This window comes from Podarcis cretensis (assembly GCF_951804945.1).
Source record: "Podarcis cretensis genome assembly, chromosome: 14".
In the NCBI taxonomy this organism is placed as follows: Eukaryota; Metazoa; Chordata; class Lepidosauria; order Squamata; family Lacertidae; genus Podarcis; species Podarcis cretensis.
Genome location: NC_137183.1, coordinates 46,992,400 through 47,005,423, shown reverse-complemented (window position 1 = coordinate 47,005,423; position 13,024 = coordinate 46,992,400). Strand labels below are relative to the sequence as shown.

Here is a 13,024-nt window from a genome sequence, read left to right as displayed (position 1 = left end):
CTCCATTGTTGAATGTTCTGCAGACAGAGGCTGTTTGTTTCCCCAGTGACATGTGACTGGCTGATTAGATTATCTGTCTGGAAACTGTAGAAATGGCTCCCTTTCCTAAAGAAGCTGCAGAACTGTGAGTTGAACCCCATAAAAACAGGATTTCTCCCCTTTGCAAAGTAAGCTCAACAACTTTGAGCTGATCCTCAAAAAAATGAGCTTTTCTGCTTTGCAAAAGAAGCTGCACAACTGTGAGCTGAACCCCCCAAAAATGGGGCTTTCCCCCTTTCCTCCTCTAAAAACTAGGTGCATCTTATGGTCAGGTGCGTCTTATGGAGCGAAAAATATGGTAAGTGAATTGTTTCAGGCAGATCAGGAGACCCTTCGAGGGAACTTACGTTCTTGCCGACATCATCTTTGGAGCTCACGAGATCTTCCATCTCCGCTTTCAGCAGCTTGTTGGTTCGCTCAAGTTCTTCCTTGGCTTCCAGGGCCTCCTCCAGAGCCCGGGAAAGAGACAGGGCCTTTGTCTCCTTCTCCCGAGCTTCAGCCTCTGCACGGTCTCTTTCTTCGGCGTATTTGGAAGAGATGTTCTTCTCCTCTGCTAGCATCTGCCAAGGAACAAGATGCTGGTGAGCTTCGGGTCTCAGCAAGGAGGCCGTCGCTTTGATTCAGGGGCAAGAGGCCTTTCCAACAGCAAAACAGCTCAGAGAAGTTGACTGCTTAAGGGGTAATATAAAGAAGGAAATCATCATCAAAGCCCAAGATGCACTGGACAGGAAGCAATAAAGGAAAGCTGCCAGGAGGAAGCATTTAATTAACATTGCAGGGGGGATTTCCTAAACAGGACCTATTTGTTAAGTGAGTAACATGGAAGGGTTTGTTGTCTTGGGAACAGGCACTGCTGGCTAAGATAGCACTATATTAAGTGCTGTGCAAAACCTCAGTAAGCAATAAAGGAAACAAAAGCTGCAAGGAGGAAGCATTTAATTAATATTGCAGGGGTCCCTTTCCTAAACAGGACTTGCTTGTGAGTGAACAATATGGGAGGGATTTTGCCGTGGGAAAGGTTATTGCTGGATAAGGGGCACATCGATGGCAACCCAATCCTATTAACGTTTTGGTCACTCTGGGCACAGTGGACAGCACAGAAAGAGAGCATGCAGGGAGCTGGGCTGTGATGGCCTGGGAATCTGATTCAGAAGCTGAACCTGAGGAGTCCCAGCCTGCACAGGGGTCCCTGCCTCCAGGGCCAGCTGAGCCGGGGCAGGGGCTTGGATCTGAAGGGCCTGCACCTGTGCCGGATCCTCAGGAGCAGACACCAGATGTATCCACTCTGGCTCCGGAGGTGATTGAGGACCCATTGCCTGCAGGTGCGCCTCTCCCAGCCCTGTCAGGGGAAGGTGTGCCTCCCCCTGGGTCCAGTAACCCTCCAGCCTCTCCTGAGCTGCAGAGGCTCAGGGCAGAGAGGCAGAGGGAACTAAGTTCTCTCAGGAGGAGTGCTCGCCTTAAGGCCAGGAGAGGCGGGTCACCTGTGGGCCGGGACCGCCCCTGGCCTCAGAGGAGATAAAGGCCAGTCAGCCCAGTCCCAGGTTGTGGGAGCAACAACGTTGGAAACCTGTTTCTGCCAGCACCCAGACCTGTTCTTCCAGAGTTCCTGACCATGCCTGGCTTCTTACTTTGGACCCCGCTTCCCCCTTGGTGGACAGTCTCCAGACCCTCAGCCCAAGACTGGACTTTGACCACGCCTCACGGTACCCCCCCCCCCAGGACCAGCACATGGGCTCTTGCCTGGTCGAACTTCTTCTGCTTCTTCTCCAAGTTGGAGACCAGCTGGCGCTGGTTGTCCAAGTCGACCACAAGGTCGTCCAGCTCCTGCTGAAGCCGGTTCTTTGTTTTTTCCAGTTTGTCGTACGAAGCTGCTTTCTCCTCGAACTGCTGCGTCAGGCCTTCGATTTCCTTCTGGAGCTTCTTCTTCCCTTCCTCCATGCCCTCGATGGTGCTGACGTACTCCTGGAGCTTCCGCTTGGAGTCGGAGAGCTGCAGTTTGGGGTTCAGAGAAAGGTAAGCCTCCTGACACCCAGCGCCCCAACCAACGCAGGTGCAAGCAACTTCCCTGTGAATGTGCGGAATCAGCTGATCCAACAGCATTGTGGGAATGTAGAGATGGGTCCATGTACCCTTCCAGCTCCCTCCTACTGGCCCTCTGTTTGGGGTTTCTAACAAAGATGGGCAAGCTGTGGCTCTCCAGAAGTTGTTGAACTACAATTCCCATCATCCCTGATCACTGGGCTCCCATTATCCCTGAAAGCATGGATCCTGGTTGTCGTCGTCAGGGGCATACCTAGGAGTTTGGCAATGAGCGACGTGAATGTGAGCCCAACCTTGCCTTGGGTTTTCTGGGCAAGCAAGCCGTGATCGTTCAACCTGGAAAATGGGAATTTAAAACAGTCTGCCTCACAGCGGGTGTGCACAGTAAGAAACCAAAGGGGTTCTGTTTTTCTTTTTAACACCCAAAGTGGATAAATTCAGTGTAACTACTGCAATGCGCTCTACGTGGGGCAACCTTTGAAAGTGACCCGGAAACTACAACTAATCCAGAATGCAGCAGCTAGACTGGTGACTGGGAGCGGCCACCGAGACCACATAACACTGGCCTTGAAAGACCTACATTGGCTCCCAGTACGTTTCCGAGCAAAATTCAAAATGTTGGTGCTGACCTTTAAAGCCCTAAATGGCCTTTGTCCAGAATACCTGAAGGAGCGTCTCCACCCCCATTGTTCGGCCCGGACGCTGAGGTCCAGCGCCGAGGGCCTTCTGGCAGTTCCCTCACTGCGAGAAGCCAAGTTACAGGGAATCAGGCAGAGGGCCTTCTCGGTAGTGCCGCGTGCCCCGTGGAACGCCCACCCCCCAGATGTCAAAGAGAACAACAACTACCAGACTTTTAGAAGACATCTGAAGGCAGCCCTCTTTAGGTAAGCTTTTAATATTTGATGTATTACGGTATTTTAATATTTTGTTGGAAGCCGCCCAGAGTGGCTGGGGAAGCCCAGCCAGATGGGTGGGGTATAAACAATAAATTATTATTATTATGTAGTAATGGTCAGAACCTGCACGGTCAACGTTGAAATGTGCCTCTCCAGGTTCTGCTTCACTTCCATCTCTTCCTCCAGCTGGTCCTGGATGCTGTTCTTCTCGTCCTCCATCTGGCGAAGCTTTGTGGACAAGTTGAGCTTCTGGCGGGTTTCCTCCTGGAGCAACTCCTGGGGGCAGCAAGAAAGCAGAAGCCTTTGCTGGTGAGTCTTCCCCAAGAACCTCCCTGAAAACCTCAGTTTGGCTTGCGGTGGTACTTACCTGAGTGTCCTGCAGCTGAGACCCCAGAGTCGCCACGTCCTTCGTCAGCTTGATGGTCTTGCTCTCTGCTTCGTTCAGCAGCCCCGTCACATTCTCAACCTCCACCTGGAAGGGAGGTAAAGATAAAGGTAAAGAGACCCCTGACCATTAGGTCCAGTCATGACTGACTCTGGGGTTGCGGTGCTCATCTCGCTTTACTGGCCGAGGGAGCCGGTGTACAGTTTCCGGGTCATGTGGCCAGCATGACTAAGCCGCTTCTGGCGAACCAGAGCAGCGCATGGAAACGCCGTTTACCTTCCCGCTGGAGCGGTACCTATTTATCTACTTGCACTTTGACATGCTTTTGAACTGCTAGGTTGGCAGGAGCAGGGACCGAGCAACGGGAGCTCACCCCATCGCAGGGATTCGAACCACTGACCTTCTGATCAGCAAGTCCTAGGCTTGCTAGGCTCCTGCATCCTTTAATTTGCTAGGCTCCTGCATCCTTTTTAATTTTCTAAAAAACTACAGAAATGAAAATGGGACACTGCATTGTTACCTGCAGCTTGTGGACTTTTTCGTTCAGCTCTGTCCGGACGCGCTCCCCATCTGAAAACTTGGATTGCAGCTCCTGCAGCTGCACTTCCAGCTTCTTCTTCTTGTTCTCCACCTCCTGCTTGGCCTGGTTGAGTGACCGGACCTCACTGCTCAGGTCGGCGTTGTCCTTCTCCAGAGTCTGCTTGGTCTTGTCCAGGTTGGCTTTGGCCTGAAAGCACAGAGGACGTTCAGTGTTTACGTAAGCAAGAAGGGACCCAGGGTTGGCAAGTCTTCCAGCAATGTGGCAGCCATTGATCTCTTGGATACATCAATTTCACCACCATTCGATCACACTTCTTTAATCTGACCTTGGACACACTGGGTCAGTGCATCTAGCTATAAAACAGAAGGTTGCTGGTTCAAGTCCATCCTATGGGCAGGATTCTTGCAGGGGTCCCTTCAAACGCTACAATTCTATGATTCTATGATTTTATGAATGTTCTGGAGACCCGTCCTATTCTTGTGACCGGGGTTTGTTTTAGACTGTTTAAATACAGTCATACCTTGGTTCTGGAATGCCTTGTGGCTCAAACATTTTGGCTTCCAAACACTGCAAACTCAGAAATGAGTGTTCTGGTTTGTGAGGGTTTTCTGGAAGCCAAATTTCCGACGCGGCTTACGCAGCTTCTCTTTGAGTGCAGGAAGCTCCTGCAGCCAATCAGAAGCCACACCTTGGTTTTTGAACATTTTCAGAAGTCGAACAGACTTCTGTTTTTTTAATATATTTTTTATTAAGTTTTAAAGACGACAACAACAAAAAGAAAAACAAGTACACAAAAATAAAATACATTAAAAAAAGAAAAATAGTTTCAAAAAAGAAAAGAAAAAACACATTTAAAAAGAAAAAAAAATCCCTCTTTTTACTTCTCATCTTTGATTCACTTATTTTCTTGACTTCCTCACATCTCCCTTTTTTGTATCCCTGTTAAAGATTTATTCAGCAAATTCATATCCAATTAATTTGTCTAATTATCCATCCAATCTTATTTTTAGCCTTGTTGCTAGAACCCCTTCAATTCATTTCAATGCCATTAGCATTCAAAAATTTTACAATATTTCTGTAAGTAAATTTTAAATTTCTTCCAATCTTCTTCCACCAACTCTTCTCCCTGGTCTCGGATTCTGCCAGTCATTTCCGCCATCTCCATATATTCCACTACTTGCATCTGCCATTCTTCCAGAGTGGGTAGATCTTGTGTCTTCCAATGCTTTGCGATGAGTATTCTTGCTGCTGCTGTTGCATACATAAAAAAGATTCTATCCTCCTTTAACACCAATTGGCCGACTATGCCCAGGAGAAAGGCCTCTGGTTTCTTAGGGAAGGTGTACTTAAGTACCTTTTTTAGTTCATAATATATCATCTCCCAGAAAGCCTTAATCCTTGGGCACGTCCACCAAAGGTGAAAGAATGTACCTTCTGTTTCTTTACATTTCCAACATTTATTATCAGGCAAATGATATATTTTTGCAAGCTTGACTGGGGTCATGTACCACCTATACATCATTTTCATAATATTCTCTCTTAAGGCATTACATGCCGTAAATTTAATCCCGGTGGTCCACAACTTCTCCCAGTCAGCAAACATAATGTTATATCCTACATCTTGTGCCCATTTTATCATAGCAGATTTTACCATTTTTTCCTCAGTATTCCATTTCAACAGCAAATTGTACATTCTTGATATCTTAGCATTGGGTTCTAACAATTCAGTCTCTAACTTTGATTTTTCCACCTGGAAACCCACTTTTTTATCCTGGTTATAAGCCTCTCTTATTTGAAAATAATGTAGCCAGTCTCGCACCTTATCTTTAAGCTTCTCATAACTCTGCAATTTCAATTTGTCACCTTCCTGTTCCAAAATTTCCCAATATTTTGGCCATTTGGCCTCCATATTAAGTTTTTTCAAAGTTTTCGCTTCCATAGGTGAAAGCCACCTTGGGGTTGTTAAACAGACTTCTGAAACGGATACCGTTCAAGAACCAAGGTATGACTGTATTGTGTTTTAAATTGTTCAAACCTTCCTGGGGATTATATGGCAAAGAAAATGTTATGTACTGAAGTTCTCACCATGGGCCAGCAGGGGGATACTGTAGATAGTTATGCAAATGAAGGATCGAAAGTGACGTTCAGTGATTGGAAAGTTTTAGAAAGTTGCTACAGTAACGTTGTACTGGAGCTCTATATAAGCAGGCTGACTGAGCCCTTCAGTTCAGTTCTGTTCTGGCCTCTGAATAAACAAGAGCTGTTTGAAGAATCCCTGTGTCGTCTGATATGTTCACCCACAACTTAACAGAAAGGGCATGGAATAATAGCAGCAGCAGCTTTTCATTATTTTCTACTATTTGACATCCAATATAATTAACGCTCACACCTGAGACAAAAACATGCAATGTAAAGTAAAGTTAAGCTAAGCATGCATAGATTGTGTTGTTATCAAACCCATGACCAGAAACGTTTAGGAATTTTGTCTGCCTGCCTATTCATTCTGTCTGTCCTGACTTCTGCAACATTCAGGCCACTTCTGCATTTAAAGCACTGAGCCCAGAATGCCTAGATTGCAGTGGGTGCTGAGAGTTGTTAGGAGACACATGCCCACACCCCTCACAGAACTACAATTCCCAGAGTTCCATGGGAAGAAGGGTTGATTGCTCAACCACTCTGGGTTGATTGCTCAACCACTCTAAAAATGCACAGCATGAGTGTGAGCTCTGTTGCATTGGCTGGCCCCGAGTTCTAGTCTCCTTGCAGGAGTCCCAGCAGTTCGCGAATTCTGGCTCTGAAAGGGCACAGCCACCCCCAAAGCAATGCCCCGAGTTTGTTTATATATTCGCTCGCTTGCTTGTTACCCGTTTGAATTGTTCCAGCTGCTCCGTCAGCTCCTCCACAGCCTGCGTGTGCTTCTGCCTCATCTCCTGGACCTGAGCCTCGTGGGTGCGGGTCTCCTCGTCCAAGGCTCTCTTCAGGATGGTGACCTCCTGCTCCCGCTTTGCTCTGAAAACAACAGCACAGACATGATTTTTTTTTGCCATCCCAAACCACATTATTTGGGGATACAGCCGGCTCTGCCGTCGCCTCCAGGCTAGGAGCGTTGCAAATGCATTCCAGGAAATTTAAAGAGGATTTGAAGTGTTCTTGCGCCCTATTGCAAGACGAACCATACACGGCCCTCAAGTCCTTTCTATGTGGCCCTCGGAACATCCCCCTGGCTACACACGTCGCTGGCCTCACTTTGCACCTAGAATGGTGAGTCATTTTGGACTCACAGCTGTCCAGGGAGGCACAGGTCAATTCTGTATCCAGGTGTCTACCAGCTCCATCTGGTATGCAGGATGAGACCCTACCTGCCGGCAGACTGTCTCACCAGAGTGGTGCATGCTCTGGTTATCTCCCGCTTGGACTACTGCAATGCGCTCTACATGGTGCTACCTTTGAAGGTGACCCGGAAACTGCAATTAATCAAGAAAGTGGCAGCTAGACTGGTGACTGGGAGTAGCCGCTCCATAGGACGCACACACATTTTCCCTTGCTTTTTAGGAGGGGAAAAGTGCGTCCTATGGTGCGAAAAATACGGTACATTGGCTCCCAGTACGTTTCCGAGCACAATTCAAAGTGTTGGTGCTGACCTTTAAAGCCCTAAACGGCCTCGACCCAGTAGACCTGAAGGAGCCTCTCCACTCCCATTGTTCAGCCCAGAGGTCCTGAGGAGCAACCCCGGGGGCCTTCTGGCGGTTCCCTTCCTGCGAGAAGTGAGATTCCAGGGAACCAGGCAGAGGGCCTTCTCGGTGGTGGTGCCCACCCTGTGGAACGCCCTCCCTTCAGATGTCAAGGAAATAAACAACTATCTGACTTTTAGAAGACATCTGAAGGCAGCCCTGATTAGGGAAGTTTTTAATGTTTGATGTTTTGTTATGTTTTTAAAATTCTGTTGGGAGCTGCCCAAAGTGGCTGGGGAAACCCAGTCAGATGGGAAGGGTATCAATAATATATTATTATGATTATTATGAGCTGGCAGAAGGCAGACAAAACTTGGTGGGACAGCACCCGTTGCCCTGCCATGTACCAGCCTCCACCACAGGGGTGGTGTCCACTTTCCGCTCCTCTCCCGTCCTCACCTGAGCTCCTGCTGGGTGGCAGTGCTGTCCAGGGTGTCTTCCAGCTCTGTCTTGAGAGCCTCTAGCTCCTCGCCCAAGTCCCGCTTCTGCTTCTCGGCTTTGTTCCTTGCGGCGCGCTCGGAATCCAGGTCCTCCTGGAGGTCAGAGATGTGCGCTTCCAGCTCGCGGATTTTCTTCAGGGCGTTGTTTTTCTGGCCCGTTTCATCTTCAAGCCTGGGAGGGTGGGATTTTTAGAAGACTTTTTTTAAAACAAAAAATTAAAGTAACCAACTTACTTAGTGGTACATAGTTTGTCATTAAAGGCACAGATTGCTCAATACAGTCGCTACAAACTCCCCCATCCCCACATATCTCCCAGAACCAGAAGAGGCATGAAAAGGGCAGAGAAGAGGTTGGCAATGTGCAGGCCCAGTCTCCAATTGCCGGGGGGGGGAGGGACGTGGAGAGGAAGGGACTTAGGCAGCTGTGGGGAGGCAGGAACCTTCAGTCTCAGCAACTGATTAAAGGGGCAAGACCTACCAGAGATGAGTTGCTGTGCTCATTAGGCCTGACACTCATGTACAGAACATGTTTTTGCCAATACAGTGGTACCTTGGTTCTCAAATGCCTTGGTACTCAAACAACTTGGAACCCAAATACAGTACTGCAAACCCGGTTTGCTAACTTTTTTCGGAAGCTGAACATGCTCTGTTTTCAGCACTATGCTTCCGATTTGAGTGTTACGCTGAGGTCTGTCTGTTTTTGTTATTTATTTTGTGTTTTTGTACTTGCGGCTCTTTTTGTTTTGTTATTGTGACTGTGCGGAACCCAGTTCAGCTGCCGATTGATTGAATGTGTGACTGCAGTACACTGTTTATTGCTTTCATTTTATGGATCCATGGTCTCATTCGAGAGTAAAATTCATGTTAAATTCCTGTTTTAGGGGTTGTTTTCCAAAGTCTGGACCAGATTGATCCATTTTGCATTACTTTCTATGGGAAAGCGAACCTTGGTTTTGGAAGGCTTTGGTTTTGGAACGGACTTGAGAACCAAGGTACCACTGTAAAGAGTTAACTCCAACTTGCACGGTGTGATTTACTGCTGGCTTGCTCCTGACAATGCGGCCTTCGGGATGAATAGATTTCCCACCCCAGGTTTAACTACAGACACCAGCGGTCTAACCTGGGACTTTATAGATACAAAGGAGATGCTCCGCTACCCTTGAGCTATTGCAGGAGTGTGAATCATGCTCCTGGGGGATCGTTTTGGTTTTCCCCAGGAGGGCAAGAAAAGCACGCAGTGGTTTCAGCAGAGAGGATAGTGTGTCCCACTAGCAACAGCAAATCCTTTGTCATGCAAATATGATCCACGAAGAAATAAAGAAAATATTAAGAATATCATATAGTAAAAGGCCAGAGGCATTCCTTTTAGGAATTTTAAATGACGATATTCCAAAAGACAAAACTAATTTTTTCTTATACGCAACGTCTGCAGCAAGAATCCTGGTGGCTAAGTGCTGGAAAGCGAATCAGTTACCCGCTAGGGGAGAGTGGCTATGTAAGCTCTCTGAATACTTAGAATTAGCCAAATTGGCAGACATAATAAGACAAAAACCAAAAAGTGAAGTAAAAAAAGAATGGGAGCGCCTAAATGAATACCTCAAAAGTCAAGGTTCGAGGGCAGAAATTTGGCTGAGTCTGGAATAACCTTGTGAAGTGAAAGGATATGAAAGAAGGATTTATATCTAGATGTTAGGATAGAGATGATAAAGAAAACAGGAAAACAGGAAGACACAATGAGAGATAAAGGAGGTGCTGTGGGATTGGTGGAAGTCAATGTCTTGTTGTTGTTTTAGTGTTTATATTATTAACTTGTAAGATATGGATTATTTGTTATTGTTGTTGTTTTCGAATGTTGATTTTTGTGTGTTGTGTATTGTTATTTTTTGATATCTTTCGTGTTGTTGTTGTTGTGTGGAAAATACTAATAAAATTCATTTAATTAATTAAAAAAAAATCCTTTGTCATGCAACCATAGTCCTAAATTACAGTGGTGCCCCGCAAGACGAATGCCTCGCAAGACGAAAAACTCGCTAGACGAAAGAGTTTTCCGTTTTTTGAGGTGCTTCGCAAGACGAATTTCCCTATGGGCTTGCTTTGCGAGTTTGTTTCCTTTTTCTTAAAGCTGCTAAGCCGTTAATAGCCGCTAAGCCGTTAATAGCCGTGCTTCGCAAGACGAAAAAACCGCAAGACGAAGAGACTCGTGGAATGGATTAATTTCGACTTGCGAGGCACCACTGTACCAGCCATCATCTGGGGTCCCTCAAGGACTTGTCCCCACCTGGCCAGGGCCGCCTGGAGCTCCTCTTCCTTTTTGGCCAGCTGCATCTTCAGCTCCGCAATCTGGGCTTGGAGATCTGCGATCTGCTCGTGGAGGTCGCTCGAGTCGCCCTCCAGCTTCCTCTTCATCTTCTCCAGTTCCTGCCGGCACTTCTCTTCTTTCTTCAGACGGACTTCCAGTTCCGAGATCATGGACTCGTGCTTGTTCTTCAACTTGGTCAGGTTCTTCGCTTTCTCTTCCTCTTCTGCAAGGTTGGTGGTCAAGTCGCTTATCCTCTCCTCAAGAAGTTTCCTTTCCTATGGAGGAGAAGAGAGGGACGCACACACACAAAAACCAACAATCAGAAATTGCATTTAGTTTGCATGAACTTACTAAGGAAAAAACTGGCATTGCTAAATGTGCCACATAATACTCATTCTGCATTTGTGAGAATTCACTGCCTATTAACCTCAGACAGCCACTTCTGCTGTACTCTTTTCAGCACCACCTTAAAACCATTTTGTTTAGGCAAGTCTATCCAGACATGGATGCCTCTATCCATCCATTAGACCTCCCAGTACGTTTCCGAGCACAATTCAAAGTGTTGGTGTTGACCTTGAAAGCCCTAAACGGCCTGGGCCCAGTATATCTGAAGGAGCGTCTCCACCCCCATCGTTCTGCCCAGACACTGAGGTCCAGCGCTGAGGGCCTCCTGGTGGTTCCCTCATTGTGAGAAGCAAAGCTACAGGGCACCAGGCAGAGGGCCTTCTCGGTAGTGGCACCCGCCCTGTGGAACACCCTCCCATCGGATGTCAAAGAGATAAACAACTGCCTGACATTCAGAAGACATCTTAAGGCAGCCCTATTCAGGGAAGTTTTTAATGTGTGACATTTTGATGTATTTTTAATCTTTGTTGGAAGCCGCCCAGAGTGGCTGGGGAAACCCAGCTAGATGAGTGGGGTACAAATAATAAATTATTATACTTTTATTTATTTATTTATTTAAGCTATTGTCTCACTCGCCTTCACCACAAAATCCCAGGGTGGGTTGCAACCAGACATATCGCACAATATGAAAACTGCCATTTCAATCAAACCAAACGACATTGTGTCAGACAGCAGAGGTGATCTCGCAAAAACGACACGCAAATCTTAAATCGTCGAAGGCCAAAGAGGAGCTTCTTCAGCAAAAGGGCGGGAACTATGGGTGGTATTCAACGAATCTGTACTTCTGGTTGTGCGACAAAACATCGCCGCCTTCTCCTCCCCACCTAAATCTTCTCTCAAAGGTTGGGGGGAACCCTCTACAAATTTAGGAGATGCACAGTGAAGGGGAGTACTGCTGGGCAGCCCAGAGTGCTTGCACTTGCAGAACCTTTTAGCTGGATACAGCTCTTTGTAATGAAGGCGCCAGGCGAGCCACTGCGGGGAGGGAGTTCCACATTTTGGGAGCTGGCACAGTGAATGCCCTCTCCCAGTCTGCCAGCCCCCATGTTTCTGTGACTGGCAGAACCACCAAGAGGGCACCCTCTGCCCCTCTCAGTTGCTTACGATTTCAGCAGGTCTTTCCCTCACCACCACCTTAGCACTGACTCTGAAGAGCAGGGCGTGGTTTGCTCAGCAGCACGGACCTTTGTGAGTTTGTTGTTCTGGTCGTCCATCACCAGGATGTCGTCTTCCATCTTTTTGATCTTGGCCTCCGCAGTTACTTTCTCCAGCTGCAGCTTCTGCCTGGCAGCTTCCTCTTCTTCCAGCTGATCCTCAAGTTCCTGTTTGGGGGTTCATGGAAGGTGGAAGGTAAAAAAAGGGGGGATGTGAAGTTTATGCATTCATTTGCTTCTTCAGATACAGTGGTATCTCGGGTTAAGAACTTAATTCGTTCTGGAGGTCCGTTCTTAACCTGAAACTGTTCTTAACCTGAGGTACCACTTTAACTAATGGGGCCTCCCACTGCTGCTGCACGATTTCTGTTCTCATCCTGAAGCGAAGTTCTTAACCCAAGGTACTATTTCTGGGTTAGCGGAGTCTGTAACCTGAAGCATCTGTAACCTGAAGTGTCTGTAACCTGAGGTACCACTGTATTTTAAGCACCACCTGTTAGGCTAGCATGTGAACCGTATGGCAACTGGGGCTGGATTAAGACCCTTATATTGAAAATATTATATATGGTGAGTGTTTTAAAAGAAGCCCCATGGAACATGTGTACTCTGTATCCACAGGACTTCTTTTAAAGGACTCACTGTGTGTGTGTGTGTGTGTGTGTGTGTGTGTGTGTATTATGCTGAAATTAAAAATTAAAAGTAGCTTCTTTCTAGATTTGCTAGACGACTACTTGGATGGGTTGGGTTTTTATATGAAATATCAAAATCTTTCTATAATTTTTTTTTGCGTGTGTCCCTGCTTTACTAGAGCTTAGTCTGCCTATTGGGTCATCCAGCCCTGAAAGTACTACCATAAAATCCAGCACACACACACACACACACACACACACACAATATATCAACAGAATTAGAATCAAGCCCAGCAAGTAGTTGTCCAGTCAAGGACTTGGCACAGCATTGAGGGGAAAGCAAGCTTCTAGTCCTCATTGGTGTGAAAATGAATTTGCAAGTGTGCCTTCACCGTATACGGAAGGGACTCTCTCCAGGCCACCCTTCCACTCAGTGGGTAGAGAGGATGAGACTCTTAATCTCAA

At 47.0% G+C, this 13,024-nt stretch overlaps 1 protein-coding gene across 4 annotated transcripts in view; it reads right to left on the bottom strand.

The window, feature by feature from the left end:
- MYH11 (myosin heavy chain 11) overlaps positions 1 to 13,024 on the bottom strand; it is a 99,281-nt gene that overhangs the window by 16,120 nt on the left and 70,137 nt on the right. For all 4 annotated transcript variants that reach the window (XM_079953656.1, XM_079953655.1, XM_079953657.1 and 1 more), the window contains 9 exons: positions 11,961 to 12,098; positions 10,351 to 10,646; positions 8,032 to 8,244; positions 6,766 to 6,910; positions 3,881 to 4,087; positions 3,343 to 3,447; positions 3,099 to 3,251; positions 1,780 to 2,028; positions 387 to 599 (listed from right to left, as the gene is read on the bottom strand). In XM_079953656.1, coding sequence (XP_079809782.1) covers positions 387 to 599; positions 1,780 to 2,028; positions 3,099 to 3,251; positions 3,343 to 3,447; positions 3,881 to 4,087; positions 6,766 to 6,910; positions 8,032 to 8,244; positions 10,351 to 10,646; positions 11,961 to 12,098 — 1,719 coding nt within the window. The remainder of the gene's footprint in view (positions 1 to 386; positions 600 to 1,779; positions 2,029 to 3,098; positions 3,252 to 3,342; positions 3,448 to 3,880; positions 4,088 to 6,765; positions 6,911 to 8,031; positions 8,245 to 10,350; positions 10,647 to 11,960; positions 12,099 to 13,024) is intronic.